A 16,906-nucleotide genomic window follows, 5' to 3' on the forward strand; every position below is an offset into this window, starting at 1 on the left:
TAGGCATGTGTTAATGTCACACCAGATCTTGACTCAATAAACATAAATTTGTAAATGTGCACATGCAGCTTGTCAGTTAATAAAATAGTGTTGTACAAAGCAATAAAAATATTCTGCTAAACCAATTAGCCAGTTCTTTAAGCGTCCAATTAAATTTGTTTCCAAAATGTATGGCGGCATAAGGATTTGCATGCAATACTTGATGGAATCTCAATGTGTGTAGGTAAACTCCTACGACCGCTACCTTCATAAAAATTACTTTCAAATTCTTACATTCATAAAATTGTTCTAAAGTTCAGCTTAAATTCCCATATACGGAGGTCGCATTTACATAAACATGAAATCTTCAAGCTCATGCTAACAACCATAGTAAACTAAACCTTACCTTATCTCCCTGAAATGTGTGCGTTAACATACAAAATGTAATGTTAACCGACTCTTTCTATTGCGCTACCAAAAGAACTGGCTAACCATACAAGACACAGTGTAAGTCAAATTATGTCAGCTTACCTGGAAATGTAAAATAATTGTCCATATCAATCCTAAGGTGAGCTTGGGGTTGCCATCGACTATATCTTCGGAACGGATGTTAACTAATCTAATCTTTTTGCAGTGAAGAAAATGAAGGGCTGTATCGACGTTGTGAAGCATGTGGAAGCGCATGACACCTCTTTCCCTTGGCTGTAAGAAACATTACTTTTACCATTACCCATAGCTAAAAAATAGTAAAAATTGTGTTCTGAAATGACTACAAGAATGCGTGAAGACACAAGAATCTGGGAAACCTGCAGACCTTGGTTTCAAAGTCACATTTTGTAAATAAGTTACGTAACGATTTAAAAACGACAAAGGAAGCCCCCTGACAAATGTCAACGAGCTTTCCTGAGTAGACGATACGGTCTGAGAAATTGATGTTTCCTTTTGTCTGGCGCGCCTAATACAGATCTGCCCATTGCCATTCAAATATTGGCTAGTTCAAATTAATATGAAGTACATCAAACACGCTAGAATACTAATACACAATTTACATTTTGCTAGTAATAAATTATTAATATTCTGAATCAGACAAGGTCGCTTTAATCAATGAAAGTGTTTTAATTCTATGAATGAAGCGTGACGTATTCATTGACCATATGCGAAATCAACCCTAAGTATCAAAGCATCTGAATGATCCATTCATCGCTTCTTTTTTTAAATTTAAAATGAAATTTGAACAATTTACATTGATGCAATAGGTGGAAGTGAAATGAGACATTTTCATTTATGAAATAAACAATAGTAACAGATGGTTCAATATAAATCAAAATGACAAAATATTAAGACCAGAAAGTTTAGGACCACTAAACGTGTAATAAAAATTTGTGGAGTACTGCGCTCAAATCTACTGATCCAAACGAGGAAATGTTGCATACATTACGGACTGAAGTTGAATATATCAATTCAATACCGGTCACTCATGTATCGTTGAACCATGCTGACGAGGAAGCTTTCACGCCAAATCACATTCTTCTTGGCTTATCAGGTGGATCGCAACTGATTGTGAACACTGACCCGACCGATTTCTGCTCTCGTAAGCAATGGAGACTTGTTTTAGCTAACAAGTTTTGGCAACACTGGATTTAAGGAGTACTTTCCGACTTTAGTTAAAAGAAGAAAATGGTTTAAGGAAAAGGAAAAGGACTGATTGTCGTAATTCATCCCGGGAATGATGGAAAGGGTTGATGTGAAGACAGCTCAAGGAACTTTCAGACGTCCCGTGGTCAACTGTTGTGTCCTGGATGTGACTGGAAATGAACCTGGCGGTTGGCATCATTAAATACATAATTCTAAGTAAAATCAATCATGATTTCAAATTCAATAACAATATGATCGAAATTGTGTTCAATCTCAAATTAGCAACATCATTTAAGGTATATTTGCGGACGAGCATTTTTATACGTGGGTTAGCATGATACAAAGATTGAAATTGTTCACCATCCTGTTCGTGTCCTGCCATGTGGTGCATTTGGACGATTCTTAGACGAAACCGGCAAGAGTTTGCTTTACCAACTGCACCAAAAGGAAAGCACAAAGTTTAGTCCTATGCAGCAAGACACGGCATCAAATTTTTGGCTTTAAAAGGGGCCCTCCCACCATGAACTACTTCCACAGCAGAGATGCCGGTTTGGGAAGTAAGTCTTAACTTTACAAGATACAGAGAGCTAGAGAGAAAGATTCCCTGTGCCGATATCTTGGCAAAATCTGTGATAAATCGTGGATCGAAGAACTTCCTCTTCCAAATGAGATTTTACAGTCGCCGATATTACGATCAAGTCGTCTAAAGTAAATAAACAAGAAAAAATAAATCATCTATCCCCACCTTGAAACGATCCATCAGGCGCTAGAATGTAGACGGCGCATTGTTCCATATTTTCCAACGAAGACGCAGACTTAGTCTTCAAATAAATGAATGTAAAGGATAAGAGTAAGTGAATGATGCCGATAGGGAAGCGGAAGCATCAATTCTTCATCAGTTCTTATTTATATTATATTTTATGCTCGATAATATGTTAAGGGAAAGTATTATAACTTTATTGTGGTTGTGTAATAGTAAATGAATAGCATTTATCGAAAAATCCAGCAAAAAGACAAAAACCGTCATAAAGCCATTTCAGAACACATTTCTGTTTCTGGTTCTTGATATACTTACAAGTTGTTCGCCAGTTAACACCTCCAACAAGGAAATAAGGTTGTGTCCGCTTCGCAAATCTTCGAAAAGGTCTCTGATTTGTTGATTGGCCTGAAAAAAATAATAAGTTAATTATTGCTTCAAACTTAGTGAACAAAGTGCAAATTACTGTGCCACACAAATAATTCCAAGCAAATTTGGTTAATATTAGCCAAAAAACTACACAATCGGTTTCTTCCTTAATTACTAATACACCTCAATTCCAAAGTCACATGATTGATAATTTCTAATAATGTTGATGCTGGTTGTGATATGCGTGACTGCCAATGATATAGGTAATTAATCACGTCATCAGTAATTAAGGGCAACAGTTAATTATAAATATACATTGCTTATTAACATCACCAGATAATACAATACTCATCTACAGCATGCAACAAACTTCACACAGATCCAACTTACGGGTGGAGGACAACATGGGACGTTGTTGACGGTAACACACACGTGTAAACATGTGTACGTCTGTAATAATCAACGAAAAAAAGTTCAGTAAATCAGTTGCGGGTGTCATCTTTATGAGCTCACACGTTGAAGGTACGAAGTCAAAAAACAAAGCAAATTGTGGTCATACTTATAATCTCACTTCAAAACAGAACTACAGACAAGCATTCGATGCTAGGCTTATTTGGCATATTTCAAAATTCCAACCGGACAGGGAGAAAGCGCGAAAGTCCATAGGAATTGTTATTCCACATACTAAATCGCCCTAACTTTCAAAATTACACAAATCAGTGATTATGTAAGACATCCGAGTGCAAAAGGCGCACGAAAGTTTGAATAAAATGAATTTATAATTTTGTCAATGACTCAATTAACTAACGAAGAAGAGAAACCAACTAAATGTGGAGCAGTTTGATTTCTCCAATAGTTCAGAGGATACGTACAAGATATAAAAATAGAAAAGCTATTTGTAGTTAAGATGAAAGTGAAAACCAATACGTGCCTATTCTGACATTAACGTTAAGTAATTGACCTGAATATTAAACAAATAAGTTGGAAATTGTATAACCGTATCAAATAAAACGGTCTGCAGCCGTCGAGGAAATGCAAAATTAGAAACAATAAGAAAAAAAATAATGTGTGTTGCAGTTTCTATTTTAGAGTAAGAGCAATTGCATAGCACCGCGTCCGGCAAAATTAGACTCACTCCATATTTTAAATTACATCTGTTTATAAATAATACATAAGAGTGTGTCAGATAAAAAAGAAAAGAAGTACTTAAATGTCCATTTTAACGCATTTTTATGCTAACTCCTGATTTATATGGAATCGTAATTGAAACTCGTTCTTACGCCAGAAATGTCCAGCTATGAACATTTAGGTTAAGTATTTCTTAATCTCGATTAATTAATATATAATTTAATTCCATTTATAAATCGCCAATTACATAATTTGTCTGAAAAATATTAATTACGAGAAATTTTTCTATTAACATGGAAATGCCGGCCGAACTATTTATGAGCGACCAAATATGGCAAGTGTCTTTTGCATACAACATTAACCGAGAGACAACAAGTTTTATTGCGATCATTATGGCGACAGGTATGAATAATAAATACGTACGTATGTATGCAATAAAGCGTTTACTGCCAGATTTCACACCGAAAGAGCAATAAATGAAAGTAAGAATAATGGAATATAAACAATAATGTTATCAAAACACTATATTTTAACTCCGTATTGCGATTCGTAAGTTTCCGCCTTTTTGCAGAGAACAAAAACATTTCTACCAAATCCTTCACCCAATTTTATATGTAATTGTCATGCAATTATTGTAGAATTTAGAATATGAGAAACGTCCCTGATAGTGACTACCAGGGACGCATCCTCACGACAGTTGACTAAATCCTGGCAGAGGCGGCGATACCAGGCATATGTCAAAGTTTCAAGTCTTTTCTTTATCTAAGCATCCAATTCGTAGCAATAATATTTATAACTTCAGTTTTCCTAGTTTACTCCTTTTTTAGCACAAAACTTGTCAACACATGCAGAAATGAGCACTAAATGATTTGATAAGTTGCATGTCATTAAAAATAAAGGCATATTCGGATAATTGGGTTTTCACAGAGAAAAAATGTAATGGGATATTGGGAATACAGACCATGACATTGGTTTTTCGTGTCAACACAAACATGTAAAATTGGTAATTTGCATTTCCATAAAACCAAAAAATTAACAAAATATGGCATAGGATTGGTTTTTCGGGCCGATACAGGTGTAATATGTCTTATTTTCGACACAGTTATTCCGTAATCGTTAGTACTGCCAAAAAAAGTAATATAGGCCTAATGTGTTCTTTTTGAGTGAAATTTAAAGTCAAAATTAAAAAATTGCTGCTCACTTAAAAAATTGTCAATTTCAGAATGACCTCTTCCGAGTAAAAATAGATACTAAAAAAATGTTTTATACAAAAGAAACGTGATCGGACCTAATCTCATTTTTTTAATGGAACACCGTGTAGATTAACAGTGTTCAAAATGGGAAACCCTGTAAAATTGGAAATGATATGGTAAATTGCAAGCCTTCCACAAAATGATGGGATTTTTCGCTTAAAAAGAGAGAAAGAAAAAAATGATTTTTTAAGGCCACCTCGCATATCTAGAAGCCATTAAAGATGTAACACTTCATGTATCACTTTTGCTTTTTTGCTTTCGTTTAGAACTATCCAGAGATTACAGAACAATGACTTTTATTTTAATGCCAAATTTGAAATGTTAGGGCGATAAAATGGGACATAGTTGACAACGCCACTAGCGCTTAATCATTTTTCTGCACATGAAGGAAATAATCCAGGGTGTAGCACCTAAAATCTCTCGGATCATAATTCCTTTACCATAAAAAATGTAGGGACAAAATTGTGCAACAAGTACCATCGCCATGTTTCTAAAATACTTCTGGTCACCAGTCCAGTGGCGTATCAAACATACTGTAACGTGATTTATAAATTCGGGTTCGATTTACATCAATATTTATTAAACAACATTTATTAAACAACATTTATTAAACAACATGTTATTAAAGCTTCAGTCCACTTTGTGAAATAATCCATAGCCACTAGGATATATTTGTTTCCGCCAGCTGTCTCGGGAAACGGTCCTGCGATATCGATAGCAACTCGTTCCATCGGACTACCAACGTTATACTGCCTCATGGGCGCCTTCTTCTTGGAAACTGGTCCGTTTCCAGTAGCACATAACTCACATTTTCGACACCATCGGTGGACATCTTCTTTACGGTTGACCCAATAGAATCGCTCACGTACCCTTTGCAACGTTTTCGTAATACCAAAGTGTCCTCCGGAAGCGCCGTCATGCAATTTTCGCAATACTTCCGACACTTTGCTTCTAGGTACTACTAATTGCAGCGTCGATTCGGTGCCATCTTCACTTTCAAGGGTCCTATACAACAGGTTGTCTTTCAGAGTCAGGCTATTCCATTGGCCCCAATAACTCTTTACTTCAGGACTTGTGGCACTAATGTCTTGCCAGTCTGGTCTTTGTCCGTGGCGCATCCAATTCAGGACAGTTTTTATACTTGGGTCGTTTTCTTGGGCCGTTTTGATTTCGCTTGGCTTCCACTCCTCACTCTCTACAGTTGTTCGTCGCAGATGGCCAATCTTGTCTTCTATTTTAGAACAATGTGTGCAGTTGTCCTTGCACGGTCTTCTTGACAAAGCGTCTGCATTATTGTGAACTTTTCCAGCCCTGTGTTCAATGTCGTAGTCATATTCCTGAAGACGTTCTAACCATCTTGCCACCTGTCCTTCTGGGTTTCGGAACTGCAAGCGCCACTTTAGCGCTGCATGATCTGTCCTTATCAGGAACTTGCGGCCGTAAAGGTACTTATGGAAATGTTCGCATGCCTTTTTACCACACCCAGGAGCTCTCGCCTAGTCACACAATAATTCCTCTCGGGTTTCGACAGTACTTTGCTGAAATAGACAATGAGTCTTTCCTGTCCGTCTTGCAATTGAGAGAGAACAGCTCCAATGGCGGTGTTACTGGCATCGGTATCTAGCACAAACTTTCCTTCATTTCTGGGGTAGCCAAGGATAGGTGCGCTAGTAAGAGCTTGCCGGAGATGTTCGAAAGCTCTTTGACAGTCTTCACTCCATTCGTACTCATTGCCCTCTTCTGTCAACTTTATTAATGGTTTGGCAATGTTGGCAAATCCTTTCACGAATCGTCTATAATAGGTGCACAAACCGAGGAAACTTCGAATCTCGTGCTTGTTCTCAGGAATCGGCCACTCTTGAATCGCTATAATCTTCTCTGGGTCAGCTGTAACACCATCACAAGATACGATGTGCCCCAAATATTTAACTTCATTTTGGAACATAAAGCATTTCTTGGGACTTAGTTTTAAATTGGCCTCTCGTAATCGTCCAAACACCTCTCTCAGGTTCTTTAGGTGTTCTTCAAAAGTTTTTCCTACGACAATTACATCATCCAAATATACCAGACATGTCTGCCACGTTAGTCCCCTTAGAACTGCTTCCATAAGTCTCTCAAACGTCGCGGGAGCATTACACAATCCGAAAGGCATTACTGTGAATTGCCAAAGTCCAGAGCCTATAGAAAACGCGGTCTTCTCTCGGTCTGTCGATTCCATCCCCACTTGCCAATAACCACTCTTTAGGTCGAGTGTGGAAAACCATTGGGCTCCAGATAGAGTGTCCAAGGTGTCGTCTATTCTCGGCAGTGGATAGCTATCTTTCTTGGTGACCGAATTTAACAGACGGTAGTCAACGCAAAATCTTGTGGAGCCATCCTTCTTCTTTACAAGCACTACCGGTGATGACCAAGGACTATTCGATGGCTCGATGACACCTTGTTTTCTCATGTCTCTAATAATCTCCTCCGCTTCGTCTCGTTTAGCCAATGGGAGTCGCCTTGGCTGTTGTCTAATCGGTTGGGAATTGCCAGTATTTATTTTATGGGTGACTATGCTTGTCTTTCCCTTGTCCTGGTCGTTTACCGCGAACACATCCCGGAATTCCACAAGCATATTTTTCACCTTTTGTCGTTGTCTATTGTCCAAATCTGGGGTGTTTTTAATGACCATATCTATCAGCTCTCTTGGATACTTTCCTTTAGATAGATTTTCCGATCTCACAGAGCGAATAGCCGAGATGGGCACACACTGTCCAACTACAGTTCGTTTGCTTAGCTTAACAGGACTATCTTTCAAATTCATAATTCGAATCGGAACGCCATTTTGAACTTTTACCAGAGCCCTAGCCACTAGAAATTCCTTTTCGTTTAGTGCTTCGACTATCCGTAGGCTTCCCTGGCGACAATATCCATCTAAAGTGGTCATTATAATTTTTTCACTAAGTCCGGGTATAATGACGTCATGAGTGGTTAACAGGCGGATGACATCTTCTTTGTCTTCATGGAAAGGGAGTTCTTCATCGCCGACCTTTAACACGCCTTTTTTCACGTCTAACACAGCCCCGAGTTTCTTCCATCCCCAAGATGAATTGATCAGAAATATCAGCAATTAGCACCTGGTGATTGATGGTGGTCTTTCCGATGGTGACAGACATTTGTATTTCTCCGTGCGTTTTTATTCTTTCACCAGTTGCTGTTTTTAACTGCACGGTCGAAGATGAGATCCGAGAATGATTCTTCAATAACTCTGGTCTTGCAATAGTTCTTGTTGCACCTGTGTCTACTAGCAAGGATCTGTCTTCTCCATTAACTCGGCCGTCGATGTACAAACTCAGAACTTTTCCAGACGACGTAATGTTTACAGTGAAGATCGGGGCTTTGTTTCTGCAGGTCGACGATAGCCCCTTCCTGTCGACCTTTCTTAGTTTTCCGGCTGCTGCAATGGTTTTTGGGCAGTTGCGGCGAACGTGTCCAATCTCGCCGCAATTCCAACATCGTGGTTCACGTTTCTTTGCCAGTGACTGTATTGCTTTATTGACCTTTTCTTCCACTACTTTACTGACCTTTTCTTCCATTACTTTACTGACGTTTTCTTCAAAACTTTCAGAGCCACCTTCCTCACCGGCTCTCACTGCGAGGTTCCACCATACGTACTCGCGCACCTCCATGACTAGCCTTCTTGGCGGCTTCGAATTCTAACGCATGGGCCAAAGCTTTCTCAATTTTGTCGTGCCTAGCCAGTCTCAAAGCCTGCTGGGCATCTCCATCACGAACGGCATCGATAAATGTTTGTACAGCCAGTTGATCAAGAAAGCTCTCCGGTGCCGTAGGGTATGCTAATCGAATCAGTCTAGCGATGTCCGCTTCAAGTTCTTGCAAACTTTCTCCAGATTTCTGCATTCGGTTCTTGACTTGGGCATAGTAAACTTGCTGAAGGTGTTTATCGCCATATCGCATTTCGAGTCGCGCTACTATTTGTTGGAAGTTCTGTTGATCCTCGGGGATGGTCCGCAACACATCCAGAGCATCTCCTCTCAGAGCAAGAATCAGGGCTGTAGTTTTGTCTTGAAGAGTCCATTTATTTGCCGCAGCCGCTGCCTCAAACTGTCGAACGTACGTGGTCCAAGGAATCTTACCATCAAAAGTAGGTGGCTTTACTCGGGCTTGCTGAACGTCGCCTTCTACTCTTGTATTTGTTTCTGGGTCGACCTTCTTGTAATGAGTAGGCTGTGGCACCTCAAGAAGACGGTCCATCAGTAATTCATCTGGGGCACTACTAGTACGCTCTTCCGTAGTCAGTCGCAAGAATTGCTCGCGCAGCTCTTCATACTTGTGCTCAATCGCAACGAATGTTGCTTTAAATGTTTTGGAAACTTCCGTAATTCTATCTTCAACTTTTTCTTCAATTGATTTAGAGACTTCTTCGATAATCTTTCTAGAATTTTCCTCCATCTTCTCGAACTTCTCTTCAAAATTTCTAGAATTTTCTTCCAACTTCTCGAACTTCTGTTGAATATTTCTAGAATTTTCTTCATTAATCTTTTTAGAATTTTCTTCCATTTTCTCGAACTTCTCTTCAAAATTTCTAGAATTTTCTTCCAACTTCTCTTGGTTGCTTTTTATTTCTTGTTGCAACACCTGTTGGCCATTTTGGATTTGCTGGAGCAAATTGAGCATCGTTTCTTCCATTTAGCGGCAGCAGATCTTGTTACAGGCATACACAAGCACAAGCACTTAATTTAATCTTACTTTTAATTAATTTAATTAACCCCACACCTGACACCAATGTAACGTGATTTATAAATTCGGGTTCGATTTATATCAATATTTATTAAACAAAACTAAAACACTATAAAAACTGTACAATTTATATCGACTATTTATATCACACACTTCGCAATTTATATTTCCGCGCTCTATGTTTCATCCGTACTCGATCTCGTTCGGTAGTAGACTTCCGCGATGTTCGGTCCGCAACCATTTATATACGCAAGCAATGTAAGTCCAGAACATTCGCGTAATTACCAGATACGTTGCAAACATTCCCACTATCGCGCGCCTAGAAAATTCCAGAGCGCCAAAGGCGACTTCATGTCTGGAGCGTTTCCGTTACAATACTTTTTTTTAATGGAACGTTTCATATTTTATTGCAGATTTTGTATGTAACATGTTATATACTCTTAACTTCAACGATTTCTCTGTTATAACCTTTTTTCCTCAAAATTTGACCGTTTTTCGACTTTTTTTTTGAGAAAAACTAAATCGCGCCAGCGGCCAAGTTTTGAATTGAGGCACAGACTAAGACCTCTTCCAATTACATATAGTTTTTTAGGCCTTTATCGAAAACGTTTTTGATTGGCTTTCGCCAGATATCATTTTTTAAATTTCAAATGGTGGTATAATTTTATGTGAGATTTTATGTTTAGAGAGGTGCCATCTGAAATTTCAAAATAATTATGACATTTAGTGAAAATCAAAAAAGGACCGAAAACAATGTGGAAGTGGAAGATATATTAATCTGTGCATCTCTGTCTCAATTCAAAGCTTTTTTTGTTTCTGTAAAAACAATTCGAAGAACGATCAAATTTTGAGGAAGAAAGTTTAAAACAGCGAAAAGTTAACGATATAATATATGACATAAAAAAGTAAGTAAGTACTTTTGGAGTACTATCACTAGTGACAAAACATATTTTAGAAAGTTGGCGACTGTAATTGTGCACAATTTTGCTCTTACAATTTTCCATATCTTTTATGATAAAGCAACTATAAGATGCTACGCCCTGTATTATCCAGGATGCCACAACTAAAACATGAACCTGTTAATAATTTAATTTAGTCAAAATTTTCTTCAAAACAGGTGGCCAAATATATTACTTGCAGGTCTTACCTTTTATTCCCTTATGTAGGGTGATCGCCGCCTTAAAAAAATTCAGATGAGCTGACCGAATACGTTACGTGAAAGCTTATTTAATTGCTAACAAAATCATTTTTAGTGTTAATTTCCATCGCCTTTTTTCAATAAAAAATGGGATTTATGGCTTAGTAAATTCGCTAATTAGTATCAACGCACTTAATTGAAAAAAACAGATAGAGCGAAACAACTAACTTGTAGAATTTAACGGATGTACAATCACTGACCAAATTAATATTCCTTGAATACCATGGCCAGCAGCAAGGCGATCAACAACTTCCGGACAATTTCGTGTATATTTCTGTGTAAGGAATAAAGCCATTTTAATGTATTTTGGTATAGTGAATATAAAATTTTATTCACTGAAGCGTCGGGGGATCATCAATTCTGTCAGTGATGGTATCTATAACTTCCATCTTCATCATCTCTACGAGCACGTTTCGAATATTTCTGACAAGTGATGAAAATTAATGCTAGTCCGATTATAGAGAATTGAATATTATGCTTTCAAATGATTTATAATTTAAACGGGATGGCTGCTCTATCTACTGGGGGATTAGATGGAAAACTTGAAACGGGGTTAGCATATGTTCGAATATATTTTTTTAATTTTCGAAAAACTGATTTATCCCGACAAATTTTAATACACGCATCCTTCATAAATTACGATTCTAATCAATACAACCAACTAGAAATGGACATACTTTAAATAATATCATTATAATTACGCTTGCATGTTCTGTTTTGCAAATGAGATATATAATTCAATTCTCATAGCTAGAGGGCGCACTTAACCGCTATTATAATTTAACTGTTGAATTAATTGGCATTGCTGTAATGGAACTAAAACAACGATCAGGACGAGCAAAAAATAGGTTAGAATGAGGAAAAATACAAAACAAACCTTCATGTATTTCCAATGCTAATGCGGCATGAAAAAAAGGAAAGAGATACATGTTAATAAATAAGGTAATAATTTACCACACATTCATACGCACGTTATTAATAATAATAAAAATTAATAATTTATGGCGAACCTAATAAGATTATACATGGACCGCCCTGTCGTGGTCATTTTGTTCACTTAATTTGGTAGTTCAGGTAAAAACCAGTGGGCGGAGACACGAGATGAAATCATTATCATAACAATTGTGACGTAATGAGTCAACGGTTTGGTGTACGCGTGATTTATATCCTTTTTTAGATAAATAAAAATTAATAATATTCAGTGGTAAGGAAATGAAGTCAGTAATTTAATAGAAGTGGGTTGGCGCCATAAAATACTCATTAATTATGATTACTACAAATCCGATTATTGGAAATTAAAATATGTGCATTACAGATTGGATTACGTAGTTTCCGGTAGGAACCTTAGTTGACCAATATGGACAAAATATTTAGTGGTTTTGCCTTAAATAGTCGCGTATACATTTAAATAATTTGAAATTTTGAGGATACGGTACACATATTACGTAAATATTTTATGGTTATGGAAATCTACGTTAAATTTGAGGTACACAGAGGAAAATTTCGTTTTTACTATTAATTTGGTATTTTCCTCAAACTGAACATGTAACCACTATTCAAACACTTGAATCCAAAGCACATTACTGGCCCTTACTGCCCATAAAAAAAATAGTAAATCACTATAAAGATACATAATTGATCTGTTGCATTCACGAGACATCCACGAATACACACATTTCGTCCAGATGTTCCATTTTCTTTTATTGTGAGTACTCTCCTCGGGTAGCGAGTTCTCGAAATATTCGCACAAATGACGAGCTTTGAATATACTATATTCAGTGCTGGTCATTATGCTTTCAAATGATTTATAATTTAAACGGGATGGCTCTACTCTATCTACAAACACCAATGTAGTGACAAGAGTAGATGCCAATCCAGAAGATGTATTGGTACACATGTGTAGCTTGATATACTCTTCAAGAATAGACATGAAAAAAATCAACGTCATACCGAGACGCAAATTTGGAACACGTTGTATAACATTTTATTACATCAGAAAGAGCGAAATTTAAAATACTAATCGACGAGCATATCTCCAAAAAAAAACTTGGATTTACTGAATTTATTCCGTTAGAGACTCACACCGTATAACTCGATACTGGAACTTTTGTAGTCCTTGCAGTATCAAACACTGATATAAAATCATCAAAAAACCACAAAAAAACGTACGCGTTTTGTCAGAACTTGAAGTTGTGATCTTATAGTGTTTTTGCTCCAGTTTTTATTAATTGTTTAAGAAAAGAAAAAAGAAACAGTCACGTGTAAGTATCAGAAAAGTATGGAATATCTTATACAGGGTGGAAATTTTGTCTAGAACACGAGCTAGAACAGGGAATAATCTTTAAAACAACATTTTTACAAAGAAGCTAGCAACTTCCAACTTTTTTTTTGCCGGGTATGATTGTATAAAATATTTGTCAATAATAATAGTATATTATTATACGAGCATATAAAGTGTGCGATTATGACACGAGGTGAAGTTTGCAACACGAGCCGAAGGCGAGTGTTGTAATTTTTCCGAGTGTCATAATCGCCTTTATATGCAAGTAAAATACGCTATTTTATCTACGACTATTTAATTAAATAGAAAATGCGGCATCTGAATCAGTTTGCAACTTCATAGCGGTAGCGCAATGTACGCCTATGGTTTGGTTTGCGTTCGTTTCGTTCATTCGTTGACGGTATTTAACCTCAAATCTTTCAATGTATCGCAATGTACCTAAGTGGCGAACTAAATATGCAATTTATCTAAAGTTCCCAGAAGTCATTAATTCAACACGTAAGATAAGATTATTGCTAATATAAATGGTTGTCATTCATTTTTCATTGTTTTAGATTGTGACATAACCTATGGAAGTAAGGTGGATATTTATGTGATGCACCTATGTACAACTATTCTCTAAATCCGATCCCGATGTATCAATTATGCCTGCACTCTGCAGAAATTGTTACACAGCTGCCAAATGGAATACAATATTTTGTTTCGCATACATAATCTAATTTTTCAAAGACTTCGTTACGCTTCTCCGACCTGCATCCAAGAAGTTTCTTCCTCTTTTAGAAACGAAGTTTAAGCAATGAAAGCATAGTTTTATTGCAAATTTAAGGGCAAGAGGTGTTTTTTATTAGTTAACGTACATATTGTAGCCATCTATTTAAGTAATTTGGTCAATGCCTAGTATGTAAGACCTGTTACGAATTATCAATTCTTAAAATAAATCATGCAAAACTGTGGTTAAGTGCTACGACATTTATTGTCAACGAGTTTACAATATGTTATTGTTTTGTATCGTGGCACAATTTCGACAATACCACATATGTTGTACGAAATATATTTCTCTTCGTAAAAGGCTGAAACTTATAGGTTATACCTAGCATAATCTTCAAATGGGGTTTCCGATAATCCATTATGCTACAAATAATGCCTTGTGAATATGAAGGTATAGATACTTTAAATACAAACGAAAACCTTATTCATGCTCATGCAGAATATTTGTATCAGCGAAGGTATCTGTCGTTAAGTAACGTTGCCTGAACTTGCCAATGACTTCAGGTATTTTACAAGTTTATTTCATCCCATTTTATAAATATCGCACATATCTCGTCATAGGGGTGGATCAAGTTCCTGTATTAATTGTTTTTCAAATAAACCTACAAAGTTAAGCGTACGTAACCCGAAATCTCTCATTTCTAACCTAAGAAATGCTTAATTCAAAACAAAACTGACAGGTAGTACATACGAGATGGGCGGTTCTATTTTTAGTACATATGCAATTATGAACTTATACATATGCAATTATGAGAAATATATAGTGACATAAAGTAGTTGTATATAAGGATTTTAGAGGAACCGATAATAATGCATATCATAATTCGCTAAAATATAGTGACGTTATTTGAGCGTTATTTAATAGTCGTAGATAAAAAATGTTACTCAATACAGTGTGTACTTTTTGTATGGGCCATATAAAAAATACAGTTGATGATGCTTTCTCCCAAACGAAACGTTGTATTGTAAATCTTTCAACGGTCAAAAAGTGGTAAGAGAAAGTGTTCTTTATTTTTTAGTATTTTGTCAAATATGAAAAAATGATCAAAGTCCTCGTGTGAGATCGAAGGGACTTCAGCGCATTTTTGTGTGGCAGATCAGTGTTTTATTAGCCAATATTGACTCCACCATCAATAAGATCTTGCCGAAAGCTACCACGTTCACTTTGTCGGTACCATTTTCTCACTTACCGTGCACTCGCAATTCGCGTTTGAAGTTTCGACTCCACCATCAGTAAGATCTCGTCGGGGGTTACCACATTCCCTTTGTCGATACACAGTTCCGACGTCCCGTTCATTCGTAATTCACATTTTGGTAGATTTCGCTAAAATCCCGGCATAAAATCGTATTCAACTTTTGGGTACTTCACATAGCTCGACCTTCTATTAGTGACACGAGAAAGAGAGACCGCGATTCGCGCTGTAAGAAACTTTTGGGCGCCCAAAGTCGTCTACCCCTCGAAGCGCGCCGCGCAAAAGGTGGTTTATGTCGCCCCTAGGGAAAAAAAACAAAATTCCGCGACGCAGGAGTTGTGCGCGTTGACAAGATCTTCCCGACGACACCAATTTGAAAACAATCGGAGAAAAACTGTAGAAGAAGATAGATAAAAACTGAAAAATCTCCAGGTTAGTATAATACGCTCGGGGATGGCGTCCAGATGTCGTCGACTCCAAATCTTGTAGCCCCATCCCTAACGTTCTTAATTACACGGCCCCGATAGTTACATGTACACTCCTTGTCTTTTTACAAGCGTTTTTCTACGGACGCGCATTTACTGCCAGCCAGCCAGCCAGGCAGCCAAAGTGAGATTAAAAGCTACTTTTTACAAAAAAAATTTTTTGCAAAAATGCGCTAAAAAGTAACAAGGAAATCGCAAATTTCGGTTTCTCTGGCATATCTTCGGAAGTAATCGGAATTTTCAGGTTTTCTTTACAGCATGGTTTAACAACTTTAATTACGTAATTTTTATGTAGTTTGGCCATCTGCGAATCTTCGATGATCTATGGTTTCCGTGCTGAATGTAATTGAAACAATGTAGTATTTTAACTTTAATAAATTGATGCAGCATGGCTAGTGAGCGAGCAGTTTTTCGAAATAAATATTTATTACAAATCAGTCAGTATTATAACAATAGCCAATAACGAGGGTCAATTCTTCTGCTTTTCATATTGAACATGCAAAAGTACCAATACGCAATCTTGTACATATCAATTTTTACCTCGATTTGTACAGCGATACAATGATATAAACTTTATCTAACCGTGTTATCAAAGTTTATTTAAAATGTACCATTTCTTACCTAATTTAAATTCCTTACGTATCTATTAAGTATATACAGAATCAAAGTAATTTCAAATCACCAGCGTATGCTCTTTAGAGGTTCACAAACTCGCTACTTTACCCCCGTACCCCCCAATCTCAATGAATGTTAGAAAATTAACAGTGGTCATTAGTCAATGAAGGAGATGATGATTGATCGATTTACCACATGGTTATATCTCTATATTTGTAACAGTTTTTTTGGTATCACTTCAGAGCGCATCGACTTCCGAAGCACAATGCATTTTGCTTTTAAAATTTCATCAAGGAAATAAATTGCCAAATCGCGTGGGAAATACAATAATTCGCAAGACAACGCAATCGATTAATCTGTAACAATTTTTTGTTCGCTTTCAATTAACACTAATATCACTAGAGAGCATTAAATCAGACGGCGCAAATGCAATTATTTACAGTGTCAGTGCACTAGCTATAGACGCCGTTCATGCAGCAGAAATAACTTGCACATGTTTTTACAT

The 16,906-nt window shown here is 36.9% G+C and overlaps 1 protein-coding gene across 1 annotated transcript in view; it reads right to left on the reverse strand.

Moving 5' to 3' along the window:
• LOC116159484 (microtubule-actin cross-linking factor 1-like) overlaps positions 1-16,906 on the reverse strand; it is a 107,744-nt gene that overhangs the window by 64,776 nt on the left and 26,062 nt on the right. Inside the window, exons 4-6 of the mRNA XM_031472466.1 lie at positions 3,131-3,190; positions 2,690-2,779; positions 511-681 (exon numbers count right to left, since the gene is read on the reverse strand). Coding sequence (XP_031328326.1) covers positions 511-681; positions 2,690-2,779; positions 3,131-3,190 — 321 coding nt within the window. The remainder of the gene's footprint in view (positions 1-510; positions 682-2,689; positions 2,780-3,130; positions 3,191-16,906) is intronic.

The sequence above is a fragment of the Photinus pyralis genome, unplaced genomic scaffold (assembly GCF_008802855.1).
Source record: "Photinus pyralis isolate 1611_PpyrPB1 unplaced genomic scaffold, Ppyr1.3 Ppyr1.4_LG1, whole genome shotgun sequence".
NCBI classification, from domain to species: domain Eukaryota; kingdom Metazoa; phylum Arthropoda; class Insecta; order Coleoptera; family Lampyridae; genus Photinus; species Photinus pyralis.